This window comes from Cheilinus undulatus, linkage group 13 (genome assembly GCF_018320785.1).
Source record: "Cheilinus undulatus linkage group 13, ASM1832078v1, whole genome shotgun sequence".
Taxonomy (NCBI): Eukaryota; Metazoa; Chordata; class Actinopteri; order Labriformes; family Labridae; genus Cheilinus; species Cheilinus undulatus.
Genome location: NC_054877.1, coordinates 28,902,824 through 28,930,537, shown reverse-complemented (window position 1 = coordinate 28,930,537; position 27,714 = coordinate 28,902,824). Strand labels below are relative to the sequence as shown.

General features: G+C 39.7%; 1 protein-coding gene across 8 annotated transcripts in view; it reads right to left on the bottom strand.

Annotated features, from left to right (window-relative positions):
* Positions 1 to 27,198, bottom strand: part of LOC121520190 (transcriptional repressor p66 alpha-like) — a 33,893-nt gene extending 6,695 nt beyond the window's left edge. For 4 of the 8 annotated variants that reach the window (XM_041803548.1, XM_041803555.1, XM_041803553.1 and 1 more), the window contains exons 1-6: positions 27,046 to 27,198; positions 9,731 to 10,263; positions 6,367 to 6,499; positions 5,941 to 6,069; positions 292 to 369; positions 33 to 152 (exon numbers count right to left, since the gene is read on the bottom strand). In XM_041803548.1, the coding sequence (XP_041659482.1) occupies positions 33 to 152; positions 292 to 369; positions 5,941 to 6,069; positions 6,367 to 6,499; positions 9,731 to 10,260 (990 nt within the window). In that variant the 5' untranslated portion in view covers positions 10,261 to 10,263; positions 27,046 to 27,198. Of the gene's footprint in view, positions 1 to 32; positions 153 to 291; positions 370 to 5,940; positions 6,070 to 6,366; positions 6,500 to 9,730; positions 10,264 to 25,396; positions 25,417 to 26,628; positions 26,862 to 27,045 lie in introns of those variants that run through there. The other 4 variants (XM_041803552.1, XM_041803550.1, XM_041803549.1 and 1 more) reach the window with 4 other exon arrangements.
* Positions 27,199 to 27,714: the final 516 nt, after the last annotated feature.

Sequence of the window (27,714 nt, the reverse complement as noted above, 5' to 3'; positions counted from 1 at the left end):
GCATACATTGAAAACAATACCCCATGACTCACCTGTGCCCCTCTGACCAGAGGAGGCATTATGATTTGGGATCCATGTTTGGACGACACTTGCTGGCCACCTCTCACCAGGGGGGGAGGGATGACTGTCCCCGAACTCCTTGCAGTCAAAATCTGTTGTGAGAAACAAAACAAAACAAAAAAAACAAACAAAAAACAGAAAATAAAAAATTCAGAAATACTATGAATTTCAGTGAGAACAAAATGTTTCACTGATAAAATGCCCGGCTAAAGACACAGTAGACAGATTTACCTGCTGGGAGCCTTTATTGCTTGTAATTGTACCACGAATTAGAGGAGGGGGAGCAGAGGAACCGGACAATCCAGAGGGCTAAAAACAAAGTAGAAAGAAAATGACTACAAAGCCTTTTTACAGCTGGTATTAAAATATCCTTTAGGTGCATTTGATCACAAGTGAACAGCTCTGACAATGTCTGTAAACACCTGGCCAACAGGATAAATTTCTAGTATGAATATGAAAATAATCTTATTTCCACTGTCATAACAGACACAAAGTTTTCATTAAACTAGACACTTTACAAATATCATTAATATATAGGACAAGTAGTTTTGGTCCCAACACTGACCCCTGGGGGACACCACACACAATATCCAGACATTCTGATGAACAGTCACCCATCTTCACATATTGCTGCCTGTTTCCTAAATAATTCTTCACACAATTCAAAACTACTCCCCTGATCCCATACTGTTCCAATTTGTAAATGAATATGTCATGGTTAATTGTATCAAATGCTTTTTTAGATCAATGAATACTCCTGCTGCATATTGCTTTTCATCTATGGAATCTGTAATAGTTTCTGAGTTCTGTTAAAGCGAGTGATGTTGAGTGGTTTGATCTGAATCCATATTGACTGTTGCTGAGTAAGTTGTGTTTTTCTATAAAATTGTCTAATCTATTGTTGAAAAGTTTTTCTAGAATTTTTGAGAATCGAGGAAGAAATGAAAAAGGCCTGTAATTTGTGAAGTGGTGTCGATTCTCAGTTTTGTATAGCGGTGTTACTTTTGCTAGTTTCATTTTATGTGGAAATTGACCGGTTTGGAATGAGAGTCTGAAAATGTGAGTGAGTGGTTTAGAAATCCAAACGATGACTCTTTTGACTGTTTTCATATCTCTGTCATGACAGTCAGTTGATGTTTTTACATTTATTAACAGTGTCTATAATTTCTTTTTCTTCTATTGCTCTGAGAAACATAGAAGAAGGATTCCTTTCTATGACTTCTTCATTGTTACTTCTACTCATTTGTGGATCAGGGATTTTTTCTGCCAAGTTCAGTCCAACATTTACAAAGAAATGACTAAACTTATTAACTACCTCCTCCATACTATCAATATTTAAATCATCAATAAAATATTCAGGGTAATTAGTCTGTCTAGAGCCATTTCTTATAATACTGTTCAAACTATTCCATATACCTTTAATATTATTTTTCTTATTTTCTAATATTTCATTATGATATTCCTTTTTACATATTCTCATAATACTCATTAACTTATTTTTATATTTCTTTTCAGTTTCTGTTGTTCTATCTTTTAGAAAATCTCTATATAGTGTATTTTTCTTTTTACAAGCATTTTGAAGTACCTTTGTGATCCACCGATAATCTATATGATTTGTTTTTTCTATATTGTTTGATTGGACAATTCTTATCACAGAATACATTAAAAATGTTTAAAAATTCATCAAATTCTTTATTGATGTATTTTTCTTTATATATTGGTCCCCAGTCTTGTGCTAGCAAACCATTCCTTAATTTATCCATAGACTCTTCTGTTCTAACCCTTCTGTATTGTAGTTTGATTTCCTGTTGGTTATTTTTGTATTTATTGTTGTAAATTGTGAAAACAGGCAGGTGGCCACTGATATCACAAACTAACACTCCACTCATGGTGTTATTGCCTATTTGATTTGTGAAGATGAGGCACTATGGGAAGAAAAGCAGCTGGGTCTGGTGATTTTAGGGTATAGACTTAAATTGTACAATGTGTTGATTAATTCTTTTGCCGTTTTGTGTTGATTTTAATTTAGCAAGTCAATGTTAAAGTCACCACAGATAAACATGACTTTTTGACTTGTTTTTGAAAAATGTTCCTCCATCCAGTCATTGAAAAAGTCTATGTTTGAACCTGCTGTTCTGTAAAACTCACAATGTTTTTCTTTTTTTTCCAATAATATTTCTATAGTAACACATTCAAGAAGATTATCCACCACTATTGACAGATTTTCATCAACCTTGAAACCTTTCCTGTCCACAAACAAAGCAACACCACCACCTTTCTTGTTTTTTCTGTTCATATAGACCATTTTATACCTTTCCAGTTCAAAGTCAATGAACCGTTCACTGTTCATCCAAGTTTCTGATACAGCACTGATGCTGAAAGGTTGTGTGAACTGGCATTACAGGTATGCTTTACAGGTTATCATAATCTAAACTAAAAAAAAAAATTTTAGAAAAATTTTCTTAACCTTTACAATTCTTATAGAATATGTTCAAATTGCGTCAGAATATATGGGGCATTAACTAATTTGAAATCAATTAATACACACGTGGACAAAATTGTTGGTACTCCTCTGTTAATGAAAGAAAAACCCACAATAGTCACAGAAATAACTTGAATCTGACAAAAGTGATGATTAATAAAAATTAATGAAAATTAACTAATGAAAATCAGACATTGCTTTTGAATTGTGGTTCAACAGAATTATTTTAAAAACAAATTCATGAAACAGGCCTGGACAAAAATGATGGTACCCATAACTTAATATCTTGTTGCACAACCTTTTGAGGCAATCACTGCAATCAAGCGATTTCTGTAACTTTCGATGAGACTTCTGCACCTCTCAGCAGGTATTTTGGCTCACTCCTCATGAGCAAACTGCTCCAGTTGTCTCAGGTTTGAAGGGTGCCTTCTCCAGACTGCATGTTTCAGCTCCTTCCACAGATGTTCAATAGGATTTAGATCAGGGCTCATAGAAGGCCACTTCAGAACAGTCCAATGTTTGCTCTTAGCCATTCTTGGGTGTTTTTAGCTGTGTGTTTTGGGTCATTATCCTGTTGCAAGACCCATGACTTGCAACTGAGACCAAGCTTTCTGACACTGCACATTTCTCTCTAGAATAGCTTGACAGTCTTGAGATTTCATTGTACCCTGCACAGATTCAAGACACCCTGTGCCAGATGCGGCAAAGCAGCCCCAGAACATAACAGAGCCTCCTCCATGTTCCACTGTAGGGACAGTGTTCTTTTCTTGGTATGCTTCATTTTTGCATCTGTGAACATAGAGCTGATGTGCCTTGCCAAAAAGTTCCAGTTTTGTCTCGTCTGTCCATAGGACATTCTCCCAGAAGCTTTGTGGCTTGTCAACATGCAGTTTGGCAAATTCCAGTCTCGCATTTTTGATGATTTGTTTTCAACAGCGGTGTCCTCCTTGGTCGTCTCCCATGAAGTCCACTTTGGCTCAAACAACAATGGATGGTGCTATCTGACACTGATGTACCTTGACCTTGGAGTTCACCTTTAATGTCTTTGGAGGTTGTTCTGGCAGTTCCGTGGATCTTAAATTTCTGAATAATATGTGCAACTGTAGTCACAGGAACATCAAGCTGCTTGGAGATGGTTTTGTAGCCTTTACCTTTAACATGCTTGTCTATAATTTTCTTTCTAATCTCCTGAGACAACTCTCTCTTTGCTTCCTCTGGTCCATGTTTAGTGTGGTACACACCATATCACCAAACAGCACAGTGACTACTTGTCACCCTTTAAATAGGCCGACTGACTGATTACAAGTTTGTAGACACCTGCGATGCTAATTAGAGGACACACCTTGGTTGAACATGTCCCTATGGTCACATTATTTTCAATCTTTTCTAGGGGTACCATCATTTTTGTCCAGGCCTGTTTCATGAGTTTGTTTTTTAAAATAATTCTGTTGAACCACAGTTCAAAAGCAATGTCTGGTTTTCATTAGTTAATTTTCATTCTTATAAATGTATTAAATAAATCTTGAATATTATATCTATCTCAAAGTCTAGCTTTTTTTCTTTTTTTGTGGCCCTAATAGCCCAAACATGCGTGTGTAACTCTTTTTCCCTAGAAATTAGTAAAGAAGCACAGAGAAATACTAGTTTGAGAAGATAAAGCATGTGGACCTTTAGTTGTTACCAGTTGCCATGGTGAGCAACTGCATTGGGCCTCCACTGACGATGGCTTTTCATGGTCATATTGCCAATGCCAACACTGAACTCCCAAGTGAACCTACTCATAACTGATTTACCTAAGTTAAATTTGCTGTTCTAAAATGGAAAACTCAGTGTTTTTCATCTGAGGATAGATCAACTAAGTGCTCAAGAGTTAGACTCTGATTTTTTAACTTCCTTCTTGGGCCCTGTACTCCAAGCTGTCCCCCTGTGATCTGATCACCAAAAGCAAACAATAAAACCAGGTGTAAACAAGAAGACTACTTGTAGTGTTTGTGTTTTCAATCTGTGGGTACCTTTGTCTGATTTGGATTACCACAGAATACATAAGCCACACCCAGGTTTTTAAATCCCCCAAAGGGGAAGAAGGTTTAAACTGACCTCCTGCATGAACATTTGAATTCCATTTGGTCAAGTCTTCAATAGGCAGTTTCTGTGCAGCTCTTTTAGTATCTGTACTCGCTGTAGGGAGTCTGTATATCTACTGTACTAGCTTTAATACTGTTGAGCTCTCAGCATGCAGTGATGAGACAGACTCACAGCCCAGGAGATGTTGTGCCCTTCCGTCTGTCATCTGTTGTCTTTACTTAGGAGTGTTCTCTGTCAAACTGGCACGCCACGCAGTTTATGTACTTAATGGTATACGGCCCATTTTTTAAAATGCACGGTTATGGCTTGGCCACTCCAAAATCTTAATCTTTGGTTATAATCTTGTTTTTTTTTAGCCATTCAGAGGTGGACTTGCTGGTATGTTCCAGGTCGTTGTCCTGCTGCATAACCCAATTATTTATTTTTAAGCCAGATCTAATGAGCCGCACATCCTCCAGAAAGTTCAACTTTTGTCTCGACAGTTCACAGAATATTTCTCCAAAAGTCTTGGGGATCATCAAGATGTTTCTTGGCAAATGTGAGACAAGACTTTGTGTTCTTTTTTGTAAGCAGTGGTTTAGGCCTTGGAACTCTCATGGATGCCATTTTTGCCCAGTGTCTTTCTTATGATTGAGTCATGAACTCTGACCTTAACTGAGGCCAGTAGGGCCTGCAGTTCTTTGGATGTCATTCTGGATTCTTTTAGGACCTCCTGTATGAGTCGTCGTTGCACTCTTGGAGTCATTTTGGTTGGCCAACCACACCTCGGAAGGTTTATCACTGTTGCCAGTTTTCTCCATTTGTGGATAATGGCTCTGACCATGGTTTGCTGGAGTCCCAAAGCCTTGGAAATGGCTTTGTAACCTTTTCCAGACTGATAGATTTCAATCACTTTGCCTCTCATTTGTTCTTTAATTTCTTTGGATTGTGGCATGATGCGTTTCTTTCTGAGATCTAGTAGCCTACTTCACTTTGTCTGTCAGCTTCTATTTAAGGGATTTCTTGAATCAACAAATGTGGCGATAATCAGGCCTGGGTTTGGCCAGTGAAATTACACTCACCTTTCCAAGAACTGTAGTTAATCACAGCTAACTCATGATTTAAGAAGAGGGGGCAATTACGTTTTCACAGTTAAGCTTGGATTTTCTTTCCCCTTAATAAATAAAATCATCATTTAGAAACTGCACTTTGTATTTACTTGGGTTGTCTTTATGAGAGATTAAAACTGGTTTGATGATCCGAAACATTTACGTGTGATAAAAATCAGGAAACAGAAAGGGGGCAAATACTTTTTCACGGCACGGTACAATTACCTTCTGAAGCGTGTCTCTCTGTATCTGACTCTGGCGAAGTTTCTTCAGCAGCACCAGCTTGGCCTCCTCCAATCTTAGCTCCTCCTTCAGCTGTTTAATGATTTGCTCCCTCTCCGCTGGGCTGCTCTTCTGTATGAACATATCACAAAAAACCATCACTTGCACCAAATGAAGTTATAAAAGACAAAAAAACCTTTCTGGTGACTAAAATGTTCAATAGCTGAGCTCAAACTGATGCATGTGCTATCAACAACATAACATATTTATCCCTTGTCTAATCATTTATTTAAATGAGTCTAGCCTGTCCCAACTGAATCAATTTGCAATGCTCATACATGAAAAGGCCACAAAAATGCTCTTGATCCGTGCCAGTAAGAAGAGGTTTAAAGTACAGGACTTTTTTCTCATTGTTAGGGTGTCTCTTACCATGAGCAGGTCTGTGTCGAGTTCCTTAAAATGGCTCAAGCCATTCACTGGAGGACTTGGGGAGTCGTTATCTGACAAGATGATGACATCATCATCTTCAGGGGACGGAGGGCGCTTCTCCCTATTTATACTGCTGGATACAAGGCAGACACAGTCAATCATAAGACAGTATTTCCTAAATCAAGCATCAAGATAGAATTATACCAGTCTTCCCAGAATGATAATTTATTAAAAAATGACTGTTATCCATGATTTAGTCACTGACATCCACTTGTATCCTTTAATTGTTATGATAATATGTTTGTGCTTGGTCCAGGTCTCAAGGAAAACTACCTAGTGCTTGTTTTTAATGCACTTAAAAATATAGCAAGATTGTAGAAATATGCATGCACACTTAGATTAAAAACAAAATCACGTTGTTATTTTAACTAAGTTCAGTAGTAGAATATGAAGTTATTCTGACAGCCCAATTGCATCAAATCAGACCAATTTATAGCCTTTGGAGGTTCTTTAAAGCCCTTTAAACAGCTAAAATGTTAGTGTCCATGAGTAACTTCTGTATTAAACCAAATGACAGTTTTGTCAGTGGGTTGCTAAGATTCTATATAATCTCAGCAAGTCCAGACACACAGATCCTTCACACAGCTTCTCTTCATTATGACACAATTTCAACAGCAGACAGTCCTAAATCCTAAGGAGGAATGAGGTGGGATTTCAATGCGGGAAGCTCCAGTAAAGATCTTAAAGTCACAACACAATCACTGTACAAAAGCAAGGATTTCCTACACATTGTCAATTGTCATGTGCGTGAGACTTAGTTTTTTTTAAGGACATTAGAGCATGGTGGGAATCTTGGAGGTTGTTTAGCTGCACTCTCTCTTCTGTCTACATGATTATGCACATATAGCTTCTCCTGCAAAGCAACTAGTTCAACTGCCAGCCACATGTAAGAGTGGATGACCTAAATTCTTTGACTAGGGGCACTAAAAAACTTAAGACCAAGAGTAATGTTCCTCTAAAATGATTCCTCAGTGTGTTTACACAGATTATGTATTTGTATGATGCATAACAAGTGGAGTCAACATGTGACAACATGAGGTCGATCTCTCCTAGCTGTTCTCCATGTTTTTGTGTGATAGTGTGTGTGTTGCTCTCTCTTCAGGGCTTAGCGCCATCATCACTTCCTGTGGATTAATCACTACTCTTCCAAAGAAGTCACATGACCTCCAAGTCATCATCACGTGACACACCTCCCCCTTCCCCTCCCCTCACTGTTCCTTCCACTGTGGAAACCATGGTAACAACCGGCTGGAACTGGTTTGTGACACACGGCTTCATTTTGTGTGAGGGGAGTTTTAGGGTTCAGGTGGTGAGTGGGGGGAAAATGGAGGTAGACTACAAGATAAAAGTTTACCTCTGTGGACTAAAAAACTCTTACCTTGTTCCTCTAAAGACAAAGTTAGATGAACTTCACAATTATACAACTAACTTTGAACAATTTGGTCTATTAGGACTCAAAGAAGTGTCATGTTTGCTCTCATAGGTAAGTTTTAACCTGTCAAACACTCAAGTCAAAAAGTGTTCATTGTTTCATACAAACCAGATAACTTCTGAACACATGAAGTTTCCTGAACATTCAAACCACCACTCTCTAACATATACTTGAGGCAGATGTCTCAGCAGAAAAAAAAAGTCCACTTAACAGTATTTTCCCACTTAGACAAAATTAAATAGTCACCCAAAGATTTTGGGGAAAGCTGAATGTCTGAATGCTAACAACCAAATTTTCCACCTCAACTTTACCTGGAATTTTTTCTGCCAGCCTACAACAAGGATTCCCCATAAAACAGGATTAGCTGATGTGAGAACATAGCAGGGAATATTCGGAAAAACTGTATTTGTATCAGCTACGGAAATTCTTGGAATGTGGCTAATTTTTTGGTACTTCAATGAAAACATGCAGTGAGCATGAGCCTGTGGGTCTGTCACTCATTGAAAACCACACTTGATTCATCCGTCCTGACAGAAAGCTTCATGCAGCACCAGCTCGTACATCACAGCTCTGCTAAGTTGGAGAAATAAAGAGCAGCTTTTAATTCAGTCTCTGTTAGGTGGTTATGAGAACAAACTTCTGCACTTAGCTGATATATTTCCATGGTTGATATCCACGTAATACACAGGCAAATCACAGTCTTTAACCTGAGGTTTCAGTGTGAGAGAGGGAGAGAGAGAGGAGGGGTCCGGCAGGGGTGATCGAGCAAAAAGGAAGCAGCGGGCACCATTTTGAATCATAAATCACCCGTTCAAATGACTTTGATGTGAAAATTCACATAAAATCAAACCTGTTTGGAAAAAAAATAATGACGGACGAAAAAACTGGCGTCAGCGTGTAAGCATGATTAGAACATAAGCTGGGTTTTATTTTTTGAAATGCGAAAAATTTAGGCGAAAAAAACCCTGAGTCACTGTGCAAAGACCTTAAGCCACGGTAAAAGAGAAACGGAAATAATCTATGTGTTGTTGTTTGCATAAGCAGCAGGCATGCGAGTTCAGGTATCAGGTGATCAGTGAAGATGCATTGTTAATGCACAGTGTGGACAAGGGGTGTGTGATAGGATGATCTTAGATCTTGAAGAAATAGAGTATAAACGCTGTAAAAGCTGAGAAACCAAGAGAATCACATCACTCAGTTAGCTGTTTCAGCAGAGTGGGGATTCATGGCTGAAAATGAAACTGAAACTTAAGATTTAGATGTGAAACTCTAACTGGCCTTTGTGGAACTACTTCAGTTTTTTTCTAAATGGCCGGGGTGCAAGGAACAGTTACTTGGACAATCTGCATAAAGTTTGCAAACTTTTTTGACCACCTCAAGAGACCACATCCTGGGAGTCAAACAGGTGAGTGACCAGAAACAATGCAATGAGCACTGCAGCCCTCATTACATAACCATGTTTCACAGAGATTGTGGCAGAGATAGATCTAGTCCTGCTGTTTTAGATGGTACAGTCACCATGATTCTGCTCTTTCACTGTTTTACCACGTTATTTACAAGCCCCTCTACCTCTCCATGAGGCTTCACCTGTCGGAATAACAGAATCACAAGTAAAACTTTTAAATGCCAATGATATGACATGATAGTACATGATATGATATGATCAAATATGAAATGATTTTTTTTTTTCGTATCGTGTCCACCTACAGTGTGGACCTATAAACTAAAGTGCAGATACTTGATATCCAAATGCGCATAGCTTAATGCAAATGTAAGCAGGGCCTCAGAGGCATTTCAGGGACAGCCAGTGTGAGATGTTCTTGATATTTTCAGGAGTGCATAAGTAAAAAAGGGCTGTAAACTGTCTCTCACCCTCTGGAGGTACTCATGTCCACAGGCTGCTCTCCTGTCTGAACTTCCACTTTGATGGTGGCCTTCACCTCTCCTGCAGCCAGCATGCCACTGGCCACTTTTGGCTCCATTGGTCGGACCTGGCTCCTTGTATCTATAGCCTGTTCTGTTCTTGCTCTGCTGGCTCTGTCACTGCAGTCAGTCCTTAACTCTGAGCTGGGTTCAGAAGTCTGTTGTCTCTGGGTCCGCTCTCGATCATCCCTCCCCGGCTGAGAAGCTAGAGGTAACACTAAAGATAACGGAGAGCGGCTCTGCTCCTTCACTTGATCTTTCTTGGACTCTGAACCATCTCTAGTCAGGCTTTTATTGTCCTGTGTAAGACCAGGTTCAGATGTAGGTTTAATTTGTGTCTGTGCTGGAGGTTCAGATGAGTCCAATTTAGGCTTTTTGCTTTCATTGTCATCATTGGATGGTTCTACAGAAAGAGGAGCAGCCTCCCTCTCCAGCGCCCTCTTCTGGCTGCGTGTCTGGCGGACAGCCTCCTCAGACATTCCCTGCAGAAAAAGGAAGAAATTACATAAATATTATCATTGTATCAAATTTAGGCCTACATGGCAAACTACACAAGTTACAGTAATGTATTATTTTAAGCCTTCTACAGATCACATCACATTTCATGGTGACTAACTTGACACACATAGACTGTTTCATTCACAAGAGGACAAAATTATTAGCCCCCCATGAAAATTTAATTGATTTAAATGTATTTCTGAAGTTATGTTAAACAAAGCAAGAAATTTTTAACACTGCTTTTTCAAACATCCTAGTTTCATTTTGGATGCTGAAATTATTTTTCTTTGCACACAGAAATGGAAATATTCCACAAAAACTAAAAATACCAGGGTCAAAATAATTAGCCCCCTTGGCACTAATAGTCAATAGAGTGTCCTTTTGATGGATAACAGTTTTCAACAAGTCTCTGCCACATCTTCTGTGGAATCCCAACCCATTCTTCTGTGGCCAATCTCTCCAGCTCCTCCAGATTTGATGGCCCTCTGGCATAGACCTTTGTCTTCCGTTCACCCCACATATTTCCAATGGGATTTAAGTCACAACTTTGTGCAGGCCACTCAATAACACTCACTCGCTTCGGTCTTCTGAAGGCCTTCACCAGGAGCCACATATGTTTTGGGTCATTGTCGTGTTGGAAGACAAAGCAACAACCCAAACCCAGTTTTGCTGCTGACTTCTTCAGGTTTTCTTTCATGAATCTCCACATATCCTTCTTTCTTCATGGTTCCTTCCACCTTGACAAGGCTTCCAGTTCCAGACACACTGACGCTTCCCCACATCATAATACTCCCACCACCATGTTTCACTGTGGGAATGGTGTTCTTTGGGTGATACGCCTCTCCCTCCTTTCTCCAAACATATGCAATGCCTCTGATGAGGCATGGCCAAAGAGTTCTAGTTTAGCTTCATCGGACCAAAGGACATGCTTCCAGTATTCATAATCCTTCTCCAGGTTGTCCTTAGCAGATTTCAGTCTGGCTTGAAGGTGTCTCTTCTGCAAAAGATGAGTTTTTCTTGGTCTCCAACATCTCAGTCCATTCCTGTGCAGGGCTCTGGTGATGATCTTCTTTGAGACTTATAATTCCTGACTCACCTAAGTCCGTCACTAGTCTTGGCAGTGACACATCTCTGACTTGACACATCTCTCACTAGTTTTCTTCCCAGGGTCTTTGAAATCGTTCTCTTCCTCTGCTGGGCTTGTTCTGTACTGTGTGGCTCTCATTGAATTTCTCGATGATCCTTCTCACTCCAGTTCTTGACACTTGGAAAGACTGTGATAACTTTACATATCCTTCTCCTGCTTTGTGAGCATCAACAATTCTTTCTTTCAAGTCTAAACTGATTTCTTTTGGTTTTGGCATGGTGCCTTCTCAATTGACAGGCCAAACCCTTTCTGGGCTTTTATACTGAGGTAAACTGGAAAATAACCCTTTGCTTTGACCTGATTTCACAAGGTTTGAGCATTGCAAACTTAAAACACGTTGTGCCATGGCTCAGTAAAAAAGGTCAGTTTTTGTAGGGAGCTAACCCTGGTCATTTCTGCCTTTTCTGAAAAAAGTTCTGTTATTGTGTGCAAATAAAAATAATGTATGCCTTCAAAAGATTACTAGTATGTTCAAAATGTGATGCTGAAAATTCCTTGCTCTGTTAAAAAAACACTTGGAAGAATCTTGAAAAAATTAAAATTTCACAGGGGGGCTATTAATTTTGTCCTTAACTGAATATCTATTGCATAGAATTTATTTCACATTCATCTGGGAAACCTCCCGTACAAAGCATTTGGGAAGGGCAGGACATTAAAAAAAGGGGATTGGGCAAACATTTTGTCTGTCATATTCATTACGGCCCAATAGGAGCTACAAGACAAAATGAGGTAATCAGGCATGTGCAGCCCCCTGTTACCTGAGCTCGACAGACAGGCGCTGCTGTTAAAGAGCAGTGGAGCTTGTTTGTGGATAAAATTCATGCTGACGCCAGTCAGGAGAAGTGCAAAATTATCTTCTTAGTCAAGAGAATCTTTCAATGTGGCTCTTTGCTCTTGTTTTAACAAAGAACTGTGGCCCAGTTCTGATAAAAGTGCTACTATACTGCGACAACATTTGAGCTACACAGCTGGCAGCCATTGTGTACACCCGCTTACAGTCCAACTAAACCCTTCCAATCCCATTCTTTGAGCTCTGATATCAGGTCGTCACTTAAGATATTTTATCGATGCATAGTAAAGGTGCAGTACTAAAGCAAGTCACTTTGTATGAACGGCCAAATGTATCATGAAAGCAACTGAGGAAATCTCTTGCAGTGTGCAAACAAGTCAAGAACGCCAGTATATAAATGTGGCTGAAGTTCAATATTTAGTTGATAACAGAATATAGAACTTAACTTTTGAACTGCACGAAGTTCAAACATGTTTTGAAGTTCAATGAGATGAGTGATTTTATGTTTGTGAAGGTGTCAGTATCCAACACATACTAAAAAGCCAATTCCCCATTAAAACCAAAGCACTCGCTATGCTCAAAGCATGGTTGTGGCCACTGTGAAGAAAGCAGACAAAACTGACCTTGAATCAGCTGTAAGAGACACAGGGTGACTAAAATGGCTTCCAGACAAAACATGTTGGATTAGTAAGGTCACATGACGAAGATGATGACTCAAGTATGATTCCAAAACATCTAATTATCCACGTTTCAGTCCAAACCACAAACCCAAAAGGAAAAAGGAAAACTGTAAAGGAGAATTCAGTCAGTTCTAAATGTCACTTAACTGCAAACAACAAGGTCATTTTGAAAGATAGACAACAACAGATCCTGTAGAGACATTAAACACCATGACAACTTTGTCATCAAGCACATTTATGTTGAAATTGCTTTGGGACTATCAAAAATTAGCTGGAGCTTCATTTCTTTTAAGAATTCAAGACAATCCAAGAATCCAAGTATTTTACTTTTTTAATATAACTCATAGTACTCCAAACTATGTAAACTGTTCCTTATTTGAGTCAATCCCAAAAGAGCCTTGGATCTATCACAGTCTGAGATCCACTGTATTACAAATGCCTTAGCACCAGTTGTTGTCATGCAAGCTTTAGTAGTGGACACTGAGATACACTAACTTGTCCTGTTACACATTTGCACTAGCAAATGGTGCACAGACATACAAATTACCGCTACAGTGTCTGCACTGAATCTCTTTTCAGATCAGAAGTGGAATAGGAGACAGGGAGATGGTAAACCACATGGGTCAATACATCTTTACTTTTATGGGTTTGCTAATGGCCTATTACATTGTTGTGCGTGCTCTTCTAATGCAATTTCCATACAAGAGTATAAAGATGCATTTATGTATCATAGACCTCCTGCCTTTATTATACTGTGCAACAGAAGGCAAACACTATTGGTAAGTCAATTGAACTATTGATAAATCAGTGAAGTTAATTCCCTCTAAGACACACAAGTCACATCTCTGTAAAACTATACAACACCACCCTTATCATGCAGCTTCTCTAATAAACAATATTTCTCACTCATATTTAAATCTGATCAGGTAATGAACACTTAGAAGGGGTCCTAATTAGACAAGTGGTTGCTCCCAATGTACACAGGCTATATGTCTTTGTAGGCTCTCATTCATTCATGCCATGGTTATCTAAATCTTGGTTATCTAAAGCAGTTGTTCTCAAAGTGGGGGTAGGGACCCCCGGGGGGGGGGTTTAAGCTGTATATTTTGTCCATTTTTTAAAAAATAAACAAATAAAAGTACTTAAATTTTAAACAAAAACATGGGCCTTTAGTGAGATTTATACTGAAATCAAGTTTAAGTTTGAAAAATCCTTAAATGCTAGTCTGCACATCACTATTCTTGAATGTCTCAACCACCCTTAGGTACAGTGGGGGTCCCTAGTCTCTGGAACCAAGTTTGGGAACCCCTGGTCTAAAGGGGGCCAACTGGGAGGCAACTGAAGTTGGGGGCAACTATATCAAATCAAGTTGCCCCCCTTTGGACCAAGATTTGGACAGAGGCTATAATACTCAAAGCAGGCAGCCCATGTTTGACTTCTTTACTGCAGATCATTCCCCAGTTTCTCCTCCTGACCTTTTCTGTCCATTGCCCCGATCAGGACGTAAAGGAATTATGCTTAAACAAAAATGGCTATCATAGTGCACTTGACCCATGTTTAATTCTCACATCTTTAGAAAAAAATACAAAACAATTTCGTTTCAAAGCGTAATACTGTGTCTTAACCATCATCAGAGTCAGTCAAGAATCTGTGCTTTCTTAAATTTTTAGATTGATATTTGCACCTTTGAGACATTTTGCTTTTACTGGATTGCAGAAGTGTAATGGGGGGACAAAGTGATTCCCCCTCTGTGCTGGTCTCCAAAGCACAATGTAAATCGACATACTGAGACCGCAAATATCATGCCTTTGAACAATCAATGTAGATGTCTCAAGTCTGAAGTCTGGTTTTTGCTTCTGCATCTAGTCAAAGAAGTTGTGGCTTACACCATTATGAGCAGCACATACCTGTGAGCTGGTGTGTCTGCAATACTCTGCCCAAAAAAGCAAAATATTGAACAGTCTATTATATGACAATTTTTTCAAAGAAGAAGAGACATCAGAAGCAGTGGAGGTATGACTTTTGAGTCAGCTGGGGCAGAGGAGGGAAGAAGTTTTTGCATTTGTTCAACCACTGAGAGAAAAGTGAATAAGGACAAGCATGTCTGATATTTTCAGATGTCCGCAAGTAAATTTGAAGTTGTATTGCTGTCTCCAGGCTAGAGAGCACACACTATGCCTTTAGACTTTATTCAGAGACTGGCAGTCCCCAGTCCTAACCAGTGAACCAAACATGAGATTGACAGTCTGCATCATTTGAACTTGGGTTTATTTTTTTTTGAGTGTAGGTCTCTGCATAAGCACCCCAGTGATGATGTGCCTTTCAATAATGAGCCCATGCTACGAAACAGCTCTTTTATGTTAGCAGCAGTAGCTACACCATATTGCCAAAAGTATTTGCTCACCTGCCTTGACTCGCATATGAACTTTGGTATCATCCCATTCTTAATCCATAGGGTTTAATATGATGTCAGTCCACCCTTTGCAGCTATAACAGCTTCAACTCCTCTGGGAAGGCTTTCCACGAGGTTTAGGAGTGTGTTTAAGGGAATTTTTGACCATTCTTCCAGAAGCGCATTTGTGAGGTCACACACTGATGTTGGACAAGAAGGCCTGGCTCTCAGTCTCCGCTCTAATTCATCCCAAAGGTGTTCTGTCGGGTTGAGGTCAGGACTCTGTGCAGGCCAGTCAAGTTCATCCACACCAAACTCTCTCATCCATGTCTTTATGGACCTTGCTTTGTGCACTGGTGCACAGTCATGTTGGAACAAGAAAAGGCCATCTCCAAACTGTTCCCACAAAGTTGGGAGCATGGAATTGTCCAAAATCTCTTGGTATGCTGAAGCATTCAGAGTTCCTTTCACTGGAACTAAGGGGCCAAGCCCAGCTCCTGAAAAACAACCCCACACTATAATCCCCCCTTCACCAAACTTTACACTAGAGCCCGACCGATATGGGGTTTTTGGGGCCGATGCCGATACCGATACTGGGGGCTAAAAAAAAGCCAATATCCGAAATATCGGCAGATATCTGATATATTGGCCGATAACCAATATATCAGCTGATATATGAAATAAGAACATAGATATGCACAGGATATGTACTGTACATGAACACAAATTCTTATATTTGTATTATCTTTATTTATTTCACGAAGATGCAACTTAGACGACGTTAAAACGCTGTATAATAGTTTTTTATTAGATAATGGTGGACATGTGGTGGACATACTCCTGCGTCTCTACTCCTCTAAGCAGTAGAGACGCAACTGGTTGACTACAACTCCCACAATGCTTTGCATGTCAACAAATATGGCTGCCCACTGAAGAAAGTCAAAGTACAGGATCGAAAATGGATTAAAAATAGATAAAAAAGACGCTTATTACCAGATGTAACGCTGTGGATTTAATCTCCAAAGACCCTGAAAAGTCACCAAAGTTCCAGGCTCGCTACAACAGCATCCTTTAGAGCTACAGACACATAGATGATTGCAAACAAACAGCAAAATGGTCAGCTTTCAGAGGAAAAAAAGACTTACGGTTCAAAAGTGACCAATGTTTTTATAAACTGTGCCACATATTGTTGTATAGGACAACGCTGTCCTCAGAGACTCCGGGAAGTCAGCCAAATTCCAGGCTCACTAGAAAATGTTCTGTAAGAGCTACGAATGCTTGGAAGACATGATTAGAAAGGCACAACAGAGAGCTTTCACAGATCCGTGCGGCGTTAGCTCTAAGGATTAATATATCCGCCACATATTGGCCGATGTTGATTAATCTGTGATACGCTATAATCAGCCCGCCGATCAATCGGTCGGGCTCTACTTTACACTTGGCACAATGCAGTCAGACAAGTAACGTTCTCCTGGCAACTGCCAAACCCAGACTCCTCCATCAGATTGCCAGATAGAGAAGCACAATTCGTCACTCCAGAGCAGTGATTTTCAACCACTGTGCCGCGGCACACTACTGTACTGTGAGAGATTGCCAAGTGTGCCTTGGGAAATTACCCAATTTCACTTAATAGGTTAAAAAATATATCATTTAGTCACTGCACGCAATCGTTCAGTGCCTGTGCCAGCAGTGTGGTGACTGGTATGAGTAATACTCCTCTGTGTCAGTTGGTGTACAGTGTACAGCACAGTAATTACCTTATTAAAGAGGTAGTGAACACTTCAACATTTTTTCTCAACTGTACACTGAGGTATCTGACTGAACTATAATAAAACACATCAGTGTTGGTGTTATAGCTGAAATTTGCACCAAACTGATAAAAATCTGGATTTTACTGCTTTTAATTAGCTCAAATGGACATCTGCCTTGAAATATCTTTTCTGAAAAGGTGGGGCTTATGTGATGTAGAAACTGACCATCGGTTACCGCCTCCAACTGACTTTACCATTCAGAGACCACTCCCATCCTCTCCTGCCTGCACCTGCACTGTCTCGGCTCTGAGAGCTCCAGCTATATTAACGCCACTGCTGGAGCCAATGGACCGAACAGGTAGTGCTCAGAACCACCACGGTCCACCACTACACTATAACCAGCGTCAGGGGGACTCTAGAGGGAAAAACTCCTCCATTTTAAAAGATAGCTATGAGGCAGCAGCGCTGTGGGACTCTGTCTGTGTCTCTCTCTGACAAGGGGATGTCACTGTCACTCCCACCTCGTCTGGAAAGCCCTGTCCTTTTCCCCTCCCTCCTCTCAGAACCAAACTGTTCACTTTCCGTGCATTTTTTTAATTACGGAGGTGGGCGGAGTTAGCTCTGAGCCAGGGGTTCACCTACACTTTAATTTGAGACAACAGAATTAGTGATGCATAATAAACGGCGCTGACTAGAAGTGTTAGAGCAACTGCGCACTATGCGCCTCAGCATCTGCTGACCTTGCTCCGTCATTTTATGTGGCCTACCATTTCACGGCTGAGTTGCTCTTGTTCCCACTTTGTTATAATACCACTGACAGTTGACTGTGGAATATTTAGGAGTGAGGAAATTTCACGACTGGACTTGTTGCCAAGGTGGCATCTTATCACAGTACCATGCAGGAATTCACTGAGCTCCTGAGAGCGACCCATTCTTTCACAAATGTTTGTAGAAACAGTCTGCATGCCTAGGTGCTTGATTTTACACTCCTGTGGCCATGGAAGTGATTGGAACACCTGACTTCAATTATTTGGATGGGTGAGTGAATACTTTTGGCAATGTAGTGTAGCTCCTGTTTGAATGCCAGTTTCCTTTCCTCCATCCTTTGTCATTATTTCATCCACACTTAAAAAGCCAAACTGTTTGGATGTTTGGGAACCAAACAACCAGCTCTACTGGGCTGAGCCAAATGATCTGGCTCTCTTAAGAGAGATGGATTTCTTGTGCAACAAGAAAGGATGGAGGCAGGCATCAAATGAGGAAACACAGGTAAGATCAGAGTTTAATGAGATAAACCATGACTAAACTGTACTGAATCCAACCAAACCACTTTGTGAGTGTTGTATGACACCTTTTCTCATGTTTGAATATTTTACTACTTTTGGGACACAAAAGTAGCTTAAGAATTAAAAATGTTTATGTTTTCACACTTTGAATATTTGTCATGATGCCAAACAGTACAAAACATGGTGTTTTAAGTAGCATTTCTAAATCACTACTTGCCCCCCAAGGGATGTTCTCCACTGCCGCGTGAAGTCATCTGCAAAGAAACTTTACTTTGGATAGCCAGAGCATTTACAGGTTTTTGCTAAGTTTCCATTTTCCTTTAATAGGAGTTCTTAAAACTTGATTTTGACTTCATACTCAACTGCTTAGGAAAAAAACACACTCAGCGTCTCATTTTTATGGATCAAGCCACACCCTTGATTCTGTCATGACCAGCTCATAAAGGAATGTGATGATAGGGTTTGTTAAGTCCTATCCAGAAAAAGATAAAACCCAGGACATAACTATGCTGTCATGAAAACATCAGATATGTTTAAGGCAACACTTGCCGGCCTGTGACGTATACTACAGGAAACTACCAGCGATCAAAGTTTATAGGATCTCAAACAGAAAGTACAACTACAGTGCAAGGAAGTGCGCTGAGACTGTTGCTATTTACTGTATGGCCATGAAGAAGAAACACGGTGCTGTCATGTCTTAAATGATACTCCTACACGTATGTTACAGAATCAAGATCAGTCCTGCCAAGTCTGTGGAGGCCCTCAGTCTGCCAGCGACACTCTACAGGAAGCGAAGGTTTTTTGGGGGAAAAAAGGAGGACTACAATTAACCCTTACAACCTTCTACTTCTCAGTGACACACACTGTACACACTCAGGCCCCCTCCCCTTCCTGTTCTCAGAATGGTGATGGCGGCGGGCATAAAGCACACAGTGTATCCATGATGTACCTATAGAACATACATACAGCATCACAATGCAGCATGCAGAGCAGCCATCTGATAACACAGAGCAGACTTAAGTTTTTTTTAATACTCTGACATCACTGAGACACACATGACATGACCCTTCCCAGGATTCAGTGGGACACACAAAGCACTTTTCCTGAGAACCGGTTTAAACCGGTCGGCAAGTGTGTGTGTGTGTGACTCTGTCAGTGTGTGTGTGTATGACTGAGAGAGAAGCTGAAGCTAGTTTTAACCCTTCAGGTGCTGGAGCAGACGTTACACTGACGGCCATTATACAGTGTTAGTGTGTGTGTGCATGTGCTGGGGAGGGGATCAGGGAGTGAGTTTGTTTTCTGTGTGTGTGTGTGGGGGGGGGGGGGGGGTATTTGAAGTTCTGATGCACGGAGCTGTGAAATGATGCTGGGGGGGGTGAAGTTAGACACAGGAACGCCAGTCCCCCCAACCTTAAGCGGACACTGACCCTATCTTTGTAACAGGGATCTGAATGGCTGACAGGTTTCACATTACATCTCCATGGCACTTTACACACATCTCTGCTGAGCCCACACACACACACATATGGTGGATCATCAAACCCCCACTCACCTAAGACCTCCACATCATCACATGCAACCAGTGCAAAGCCTCTGAGGGCAACTAAAACTGAAAGAAAACTCAACTCCACACATCAGATCAACCAATTCTCTCTGTGTAAACAAACTGAATAAACAAGTCATCATGCATTATGAGCCACACAGTGGATTTCTATTTGATACATGAGTCTGTATGTGTGGTAGTGGAAGTTTCATCAATATTATCCTGACAAATATTCAAATGAGATGGAAATCCTCAAACAGCATTCAACGACACTGTGAAGATGTTTTTGTAAAGTGAGTGGTGCTGGTGGTCATGGTGATATGTTATTTAGTTTGTGGGATTCAGCTTAATTTGGATGTCACTTCTTAGAGCATTTTTCTCAGGCCAACAGTTTCCCAAAAGCACATGGTTCGGAAACATCATATAAACACTACAGACAAAGTTACATTTGTTTCTTGAAGATGGTCCGTTGTCTGTACAACCAAAACCCATCATGCCATTGGCTTCTTCATTTTTAGGAAGTTTTTGTAACATTTAGGTACAGAAGGGATCAAATGCTCACTTGATGAGCCTATAATGTTTATTTCCTTCACTTCTTGTCATGCTCAACCTCCTGAGACCTGCACTTTAGTTTCTTATGCATTTTGAGTTTCTCCCTCATGTTTGGGATGAGAAGGCCCTGATGTGTTTTAAAGCTCAGCCTTGTCTTTGAAAAGGATTTAGTTTAGACCAAAAATGGTGCCAGCAAACTCCTGAAGGTCTGTTTCTGTAGAAAATACAGCACTGGATAGGTTGTTTAGGCTGAGTGTTGTTGGGGGTCTTTAGTCAGTCAGAAATGGTGTGAGCCATTGAGTGTCATTTTGATGTTGAACCACAGGGACTGGTTAAGGCCAAGCATCAGATTAACACTCGTGAAAAATTTCCTTTCCAAATCCACAAAAAAAAATCACTAAAATCACCTAAACTTTAAATGAACATTTTTGAACATATTTCCTTGTAAATTCCTGAAAGCTTTCAAACAAATTCACAAGAAATCCAAACGAATTACAACATTTCCATGAAAGTTCTTCCATGAAATTTAGAGAACTTCCCTTCTCAAATTTGTAATAAAATTCTCCCCAAATTTATTTACCAAATTTCCCTGAGAAATTACTTAAAATTTCCAAATTACCCAAACAAGTCTTAATGAAAATGCAGAAAAATTCCAGTCAAATCTCCCCTAAAACTTCAAATAAATCTCCCAAAAATAAACAAATATGCCCAAAAATTTTCATTCACATAAATTTCCATTATAAAATGCACATTCCTGAAAATTTTAAAACAAAGGGGCATACCCCTCTCAAGTTCCTGATTATATTCCCAAAAAAATTACAGATACATTTACCACATTTCCATAAAAATGACTTAAAATTTTCCTAAACACCAACAAATTTCTGAAAAAATGCAGAAAAATTCCAACCAATTCTCACCTCTTAATTCAAATGGAACTATCCAAAATACACAAATACATCCCCAAATTTCACGAAAATATTTAAAAATTACCAAGAAGTTGCCTTTTAAATGTAAATTCCTGAAAATGTACAAATTACACCAGAAATACAAATTCCTTGAATCTTTCATGAAAGTTCTTTCATGAAAATTTTAGGACGACCCCTCTCAAATTCCTAATATTCCTAAAAAAATACACATACATTTACCACATTTCCATTAAGATGACTTAAAATTTCCAAATTCCCATAAACATCAACAAATTTCCAACAAAAATGCAGAAAAATTCTAACCAATTATCATCCCTTAGTTCAAATGAAACTATCCAAACTACACAAATACATCCTCTAATTTTCACGAAAATACATGAAAATTTCAAATAAACCTACATTATAAATTGAAAATTCCTGAAAATTTAAAATTTTGCAGAAATAATAGAATTCCCTGAAATGTCCATGAAAGTTGTTCCATAAAATTAAACAGGAAAACCCCTCTCAAATTCCCCCAAAAATCACATATACATGTACTAAATTCCATAGAAAATGATTTCAAATTGTCAAATTTCCCTAAACATCAACAAATTTCTGAAAAATGCAGAAAAATTACATCAATCCCCCCCCCCCCCCCCCCCATTCAAGTGAAACTTTCCAAAATACACAAATAGGCTAAATCCTCAGATTTCCACGAAAATACTTAAATCTTGAATCTCCTGACATTTTAGAGCTAATTATCCCAACATTTCAAGTAATCACTTAAACTTTAGGGGGCATTCTGGCCAATTATCTTAAAAATTCTAGCAGGAGAAATGATAACCGTTCTGTAGGACGGTGAAAGTGTAACATCTTTATATGTACATGCAAAGTCTTATGTGGTTAAAGTTGATTTTAATTCTCATATCACATAAAGTTTTGCAGCTCTTAATATTGAAATTGTCTGCTCCCATTTGGAAGCAATCTCCACCCGGTCAGAGTGTCAAATTTCTTAGTGATGTTTCAGAAAATTCAACTGCTGCTGATGCATCCCAGACCAATCTTTTCAAATCAAATTAATTGCAACAAATTAAACATGTGCAAATTAAGATGTGCTTCACTGCTCTTAAGTGTTGCTACTCTAGTGAAACAAAAGATGCAGAAATCTATGGTCCAGTACATATGAATAATTATTGTAGTTGCTTCTTAGCCTGTCATGGTGGTAGCAATCTTGCAGGCATTTTTGCCAAGTGTTTAATCAATCCTCCCCTTGATACCTGTCACGTAATTAAATTACAATTACCACATTATCACATAGTCCTGTGCACGCTCTTGATTCTTGGCAAGTGTGGCTTTCACCAACACAGAATCCACGTACTTTAATCTGCTATCATGTTGCTCTCACTATCAGGGTGCCACTCACCTGGATCTACAGTTTATCTGTGCCTGTCTTGTTTTCTGCTGAGTGTCTTTCCTTCCTGCCTGGAGGCGGTTATTTATCTAGTCACTCATGGATCATGTCAACCGTCAGTCACTCAATCCCCCTTCATTCAGACTGGCAGGCTAACTCTCAACCATCATTGATGTCTGGCTGCATGTACAGCGTGTGTTCAGCATTTTATTTACCGACCGATAGACCTTTAACCTGAGGAAACATATTTCTACACTGCCCTGGGCTTTGGAACACAGTGCAACCATGCAGTCACACTACATGTAAAACTGCTGCACCAGCAATTATTCTTATCAATTATCAGCTGTCAAACTAACAAGTGACTGCAACAAGCACCAGCTAACTCAGAATTCCCTGGTCTAATATGACCAGAATAAAAAAAAAAAATAAGTTGAGCAGTTATACTTTGGAGGAGGTCATAGCAGAAGCAAATATCTTGATAAGTTAAAGTCTTCCCAATCCAGTCCAAATCTGTCACCAAATTGTGCAGACTTCATAAAATAAGCAGAAAATGGCAATAAGACAGTCAATAGCTGCTTATGTATGTGATGAAGCCATTGAGGCCTGACCAAAAAGGTGCCCTGTGACCCCTGCGATCATGTGCAGCAGCTTAAATGTGGCCAGCAGACGACCCTTTTCCAGAACAGTGGCTGATTACACAACTACTCTGGATCAGTCTTGTGTGTGATCAGTGGAACAGTGCTCTCTAAAAAAACAACAAGGCGGAAACTCCTGAGCACTTTCTGACTCACTCATTCCTGTAATTTTAATACTATGAATACAGTGGGCTGTGAAGGGTCACCATGACTTTTGATGTACAGTTTATGCTTCGACAGGTAGCTCGGCAGTCCTCGCATCAAAGTGTTCTCCACACTTCTACTCAGTGTTAGACAACACTGTCACCAAAGGCACCGTGTTTACAATGGGTTAATAACAATTCAACAGATCATTCACATGAGAAACTGAGGGTTCTTTCCAGATCTTTTCAAAGAGGCAATGAAGTCTGCAAACAGCGGGTCACTTTGCTTCCATACTATCCATACTCATTCATCTAAAGTGGTGCTGTAGTGAACATCCCAACTAAACAATGCTGGTAAACAGTAAAGCTTTAACAAAGAGTTTACAAACAGTTCTTCAGAAATAATTTCTGCCATCATTTAAGTAGTATATTTACTCACATATATGGATTTTAGACCATTTAAGTGAGGCAACTTGTGACAATGTAGATGCCACACTGGATGAACCATAAAGGCTGCACAGGATCACAATTTTCAATGAATTTGTCAACCACACAGTTGAGGTGTAAATAGGGAACAGGGATGTATCAATACAAGTGCTGTTAAAAGTTTTAATTAATTTTCAATTAATCAATCACAGGTGTGAAAAATGTCATTAAACAATGTATGCTGATTAGTCACACTGATGCCATCACACAACTGGCCAAAGTAGCTTTGTAAATTTGATTTAAACGCGTGTAAAAAATACTCAGTGCTATTTATTTTTACAATTTTATAGATAAAATCCATATTCCACAGATTCTAGGTTGAACAGGAGGCACACAATCTGCCCTTGGTTTCCACCTCTCCTGTTTCTAAAGCTAATAAAAAGTTCAGAAACATGCCCTTTGACTGATTGTTTGGTAACTATTATTATCAAATCTACCAGTAATACAATCTTTCACAAATTACATATGCGATTAATTGCGATTAACTAATTGCCAAGCCTGTCTTTTTTTAAGTGACTGACAGCACTAATCAATATACTTAACAAAGCAATACTTTTTAAAATACTGGGTTACAATATATAACAATATACAATATTTTTTATCTATTTATAAAGATATAAGATTTAAGTCAACTTATAAGTAAAGTTGATTCTGATACTATTCGATTCTCTGACAATAAAAAAATCATATCTTTTTTCATATCCTTTTCATAATGACGAGGGCTGTCAAGATAAATCCCATTAATTGTGATGAACTACAAAGCACAATAAGTCTGACACTGTCCCTTAACGTCTCATTTTACTTAAAAAAAAAAAACACTCAGACATCTCAGTGGAAAAGTCAAGTCATCTGCACCAAATGATATCAGTTTTTTACCCTCTTACTGTCTCCTTATTCTCTTTTCAATCCATAACAAGTTTTTTCTGCCATGTTGAAGTGTATGTCATATCCTCACTTAATTTATAAAAGTATCCAAACAGGAAGTCAAGATCCCTTAGTTTTAGACCATAAAAAAATCCAAAATGACACAATAATTTTAAATGCAAAATAATGGAATTTTCAGATGCGAGGGATAGGGCGCGATTAATCACAACTAATGACAGGAAAATGAGATTAATCACAATTTCCCACAGAAAACCTGGCATAAATTACGCTCAACCACAGAAACTCCAAGATTAATTGTGATTGACCACAGACATCCTAAAATGAATCACGATCAATCACAGAAATCCTGGGATTAATGGCAATCAACTACAGAAATTCCTAGATTAATCTTGATCCACTACAGAAATCCTGAGATTAATCGTGATTAACCCTGGAAATCATGGGATTAAAAATTTTTTATCTTTTGACTGCCTAAATAATCTAACTTTTTCACTCAAGGTTGTATACTTACATATAAAGCAATTCATTCTTCTTCTTGATAAAAAACGACACTGTTAACAAAAGACTTGTTTTTTGTTAACTTGAGAAGTACATTTTAAAACAAAGTAAAGAATAATAAACATTTGTTGCACAGTTGACTTAAATTGTAAGAGCAAAGCCCTCAAATCCTTATTCTGGAATATTAACAAATATACCAACTAGCTCTAGAAACAACTAGTTTACATTTTAGTTTTCCAGTTAGTATTTCAGTTCATAGTGGTGAACAGGGTGATAAGACTGGAAAATAAGTTAATACATAAACTCTTTACATAATGTATGTACAACAACAAAATGTAATAAAGCCACAGTTTATGTAAATTACAAGGAAACGTTTCATTTGAAGTCTTATAACATCATAAAAATGTCATAGCAAAGTCAACGTCTTCACAACACCATGTAAACCGCTGCGTATGACTACGTCACCACCTCCTGAACCATACCAGCTTTTCTAAAGTGTAACTATAAAATCTGGAAAGTGCGTCCGGATTAAACAGACAGCATAAAAACCTGTATAAACTGGTTTAAAGGAAGACATCCTGAGCCCAAGCTTTGTCCCGAACTCGTGTGACTGTGGTGGCTGGAAATGTGTGTGCGCGTGCCTGTCTGGGAGAGTGTATCGGCGTGTGCGGTGTGTGTCAATGTGTGTGTGTGTGTGTGTTCAGCTTTAAGAGGAGGAAGACTACGGTTGTCACAGAGAGAAGTAGGAAGATTAGCTACCAGATAGCAGAACCAACACTGGTGCCAAGGGGCTTAAAGCGGGCAGCAACGTCCACCATTAACGTTTCACCACCAAGTACACCATCCAAACCACACTCAGCCCTTTAAATACTAAACCCAGCCCACACTACATGTGCAACTAGCCGGCTTTTTCTCATTATTGACACCGCCTCAGAGGAGGTGAGCGTGTTATTAGTTAGCGAGCTAACATTAGCTACATCGCACAAACAAAACACGAAGCCACTTTAGCTCGGATGAAAACCGTTGATGTCTGACCAACGGCTGTCGGGAGATGAAAATTAAAGTAGTAAAAGTCCTCGTGCCGGACAGCAGCTCGTGAACATGACCCACACAACCAGAACCGAGCCCGAACCGTTGACCTGGCTGCACCTCGATGCGGGACAAGCATCAGCTCAAAAATGGGACAAAACTTTAACCCTGTGGGCATAAAAGTGAGACTTTATGAGTCACACCGGGACTGTTTACCTGTGTGTCCCCTCCCGAGGAGAAAAACCAAGTCGGAACTCATAAATTTCATCGACCGGCCCACGGACTGAGCCTGCCGCCGGAGAGCCGCTGGCGATGTTACGTTATAATCCTTACCTCACTGAACGACTTCTACCGCACAAAATCAAGTCCAGGGATCACAGTTACATACTGGCACGCGCCAGAAACGTAAAATAATACAAATTTTGGCTGAGCAAGCGCCCCCCCTCCCCTCCGCCTCTCCTCCCCGGTGCTCAACCTTTGGCTCTGCGGAGAAGTGTTACTTTTCAACAGCCCATCAGCTTCTTTATCGTCACAGATAGGTGGAGGAAGACCTGGCTTCTCTCGACGACTCCGAATAAAAGGCTCCCCTCGATCCACTTACTAAAAACTTCGGCTTCACCTCAGTTAACTTACTCGGTCGCTTTGTTGCCTCTTCTTCGCCGATGGTTGACCAGGGAATGTTAAATCTGCAGTTAACCTCGATAAATCGTTGCTTTTTAGAAATCCAGGGGATATCCTCTTTTTTTCGGCCCTCCCCACTGCCGCGTCTGTTGCCAAATAATGCGCCTCAACACACATGGAGCCGCTGCGTCCTCTTAGTGGGCATGCGCACCTCGGCATACCAGGGCGACCGGATCACATCATGTAAGCCACTGACCACCAAGGGCCAAGGCAGGATGACCGTGCCAGGGGCCAGGGGCTCCTCGGCCTGACCCACGAGTGTACCACAATGTGCACAGATCCCCTCCAATACACAGTCATACATTTCCACACACCTAGAAACACACCACATTGCATTAAGGGCGTGTGATAATTAAAGGATCACATCACATGTGTATCATTAAACATACACTAGAATCATGATTTCATCCTAACATATGTTAAACTATGTCAGGACACAAACAAATTTTACTGCAATTATGAGGAGCGCTATGGACGTGGTCATAGACCACCAAACACTTTTAGCTTAAAGCAAATGAAAAATATTTATTCACCTGCATACTGCATTTACTGAGAACCAACATAATTACCATCAGTATTTACTTCATTAGTGCATAACTGACTGTTGAATGAGAGAGGAAG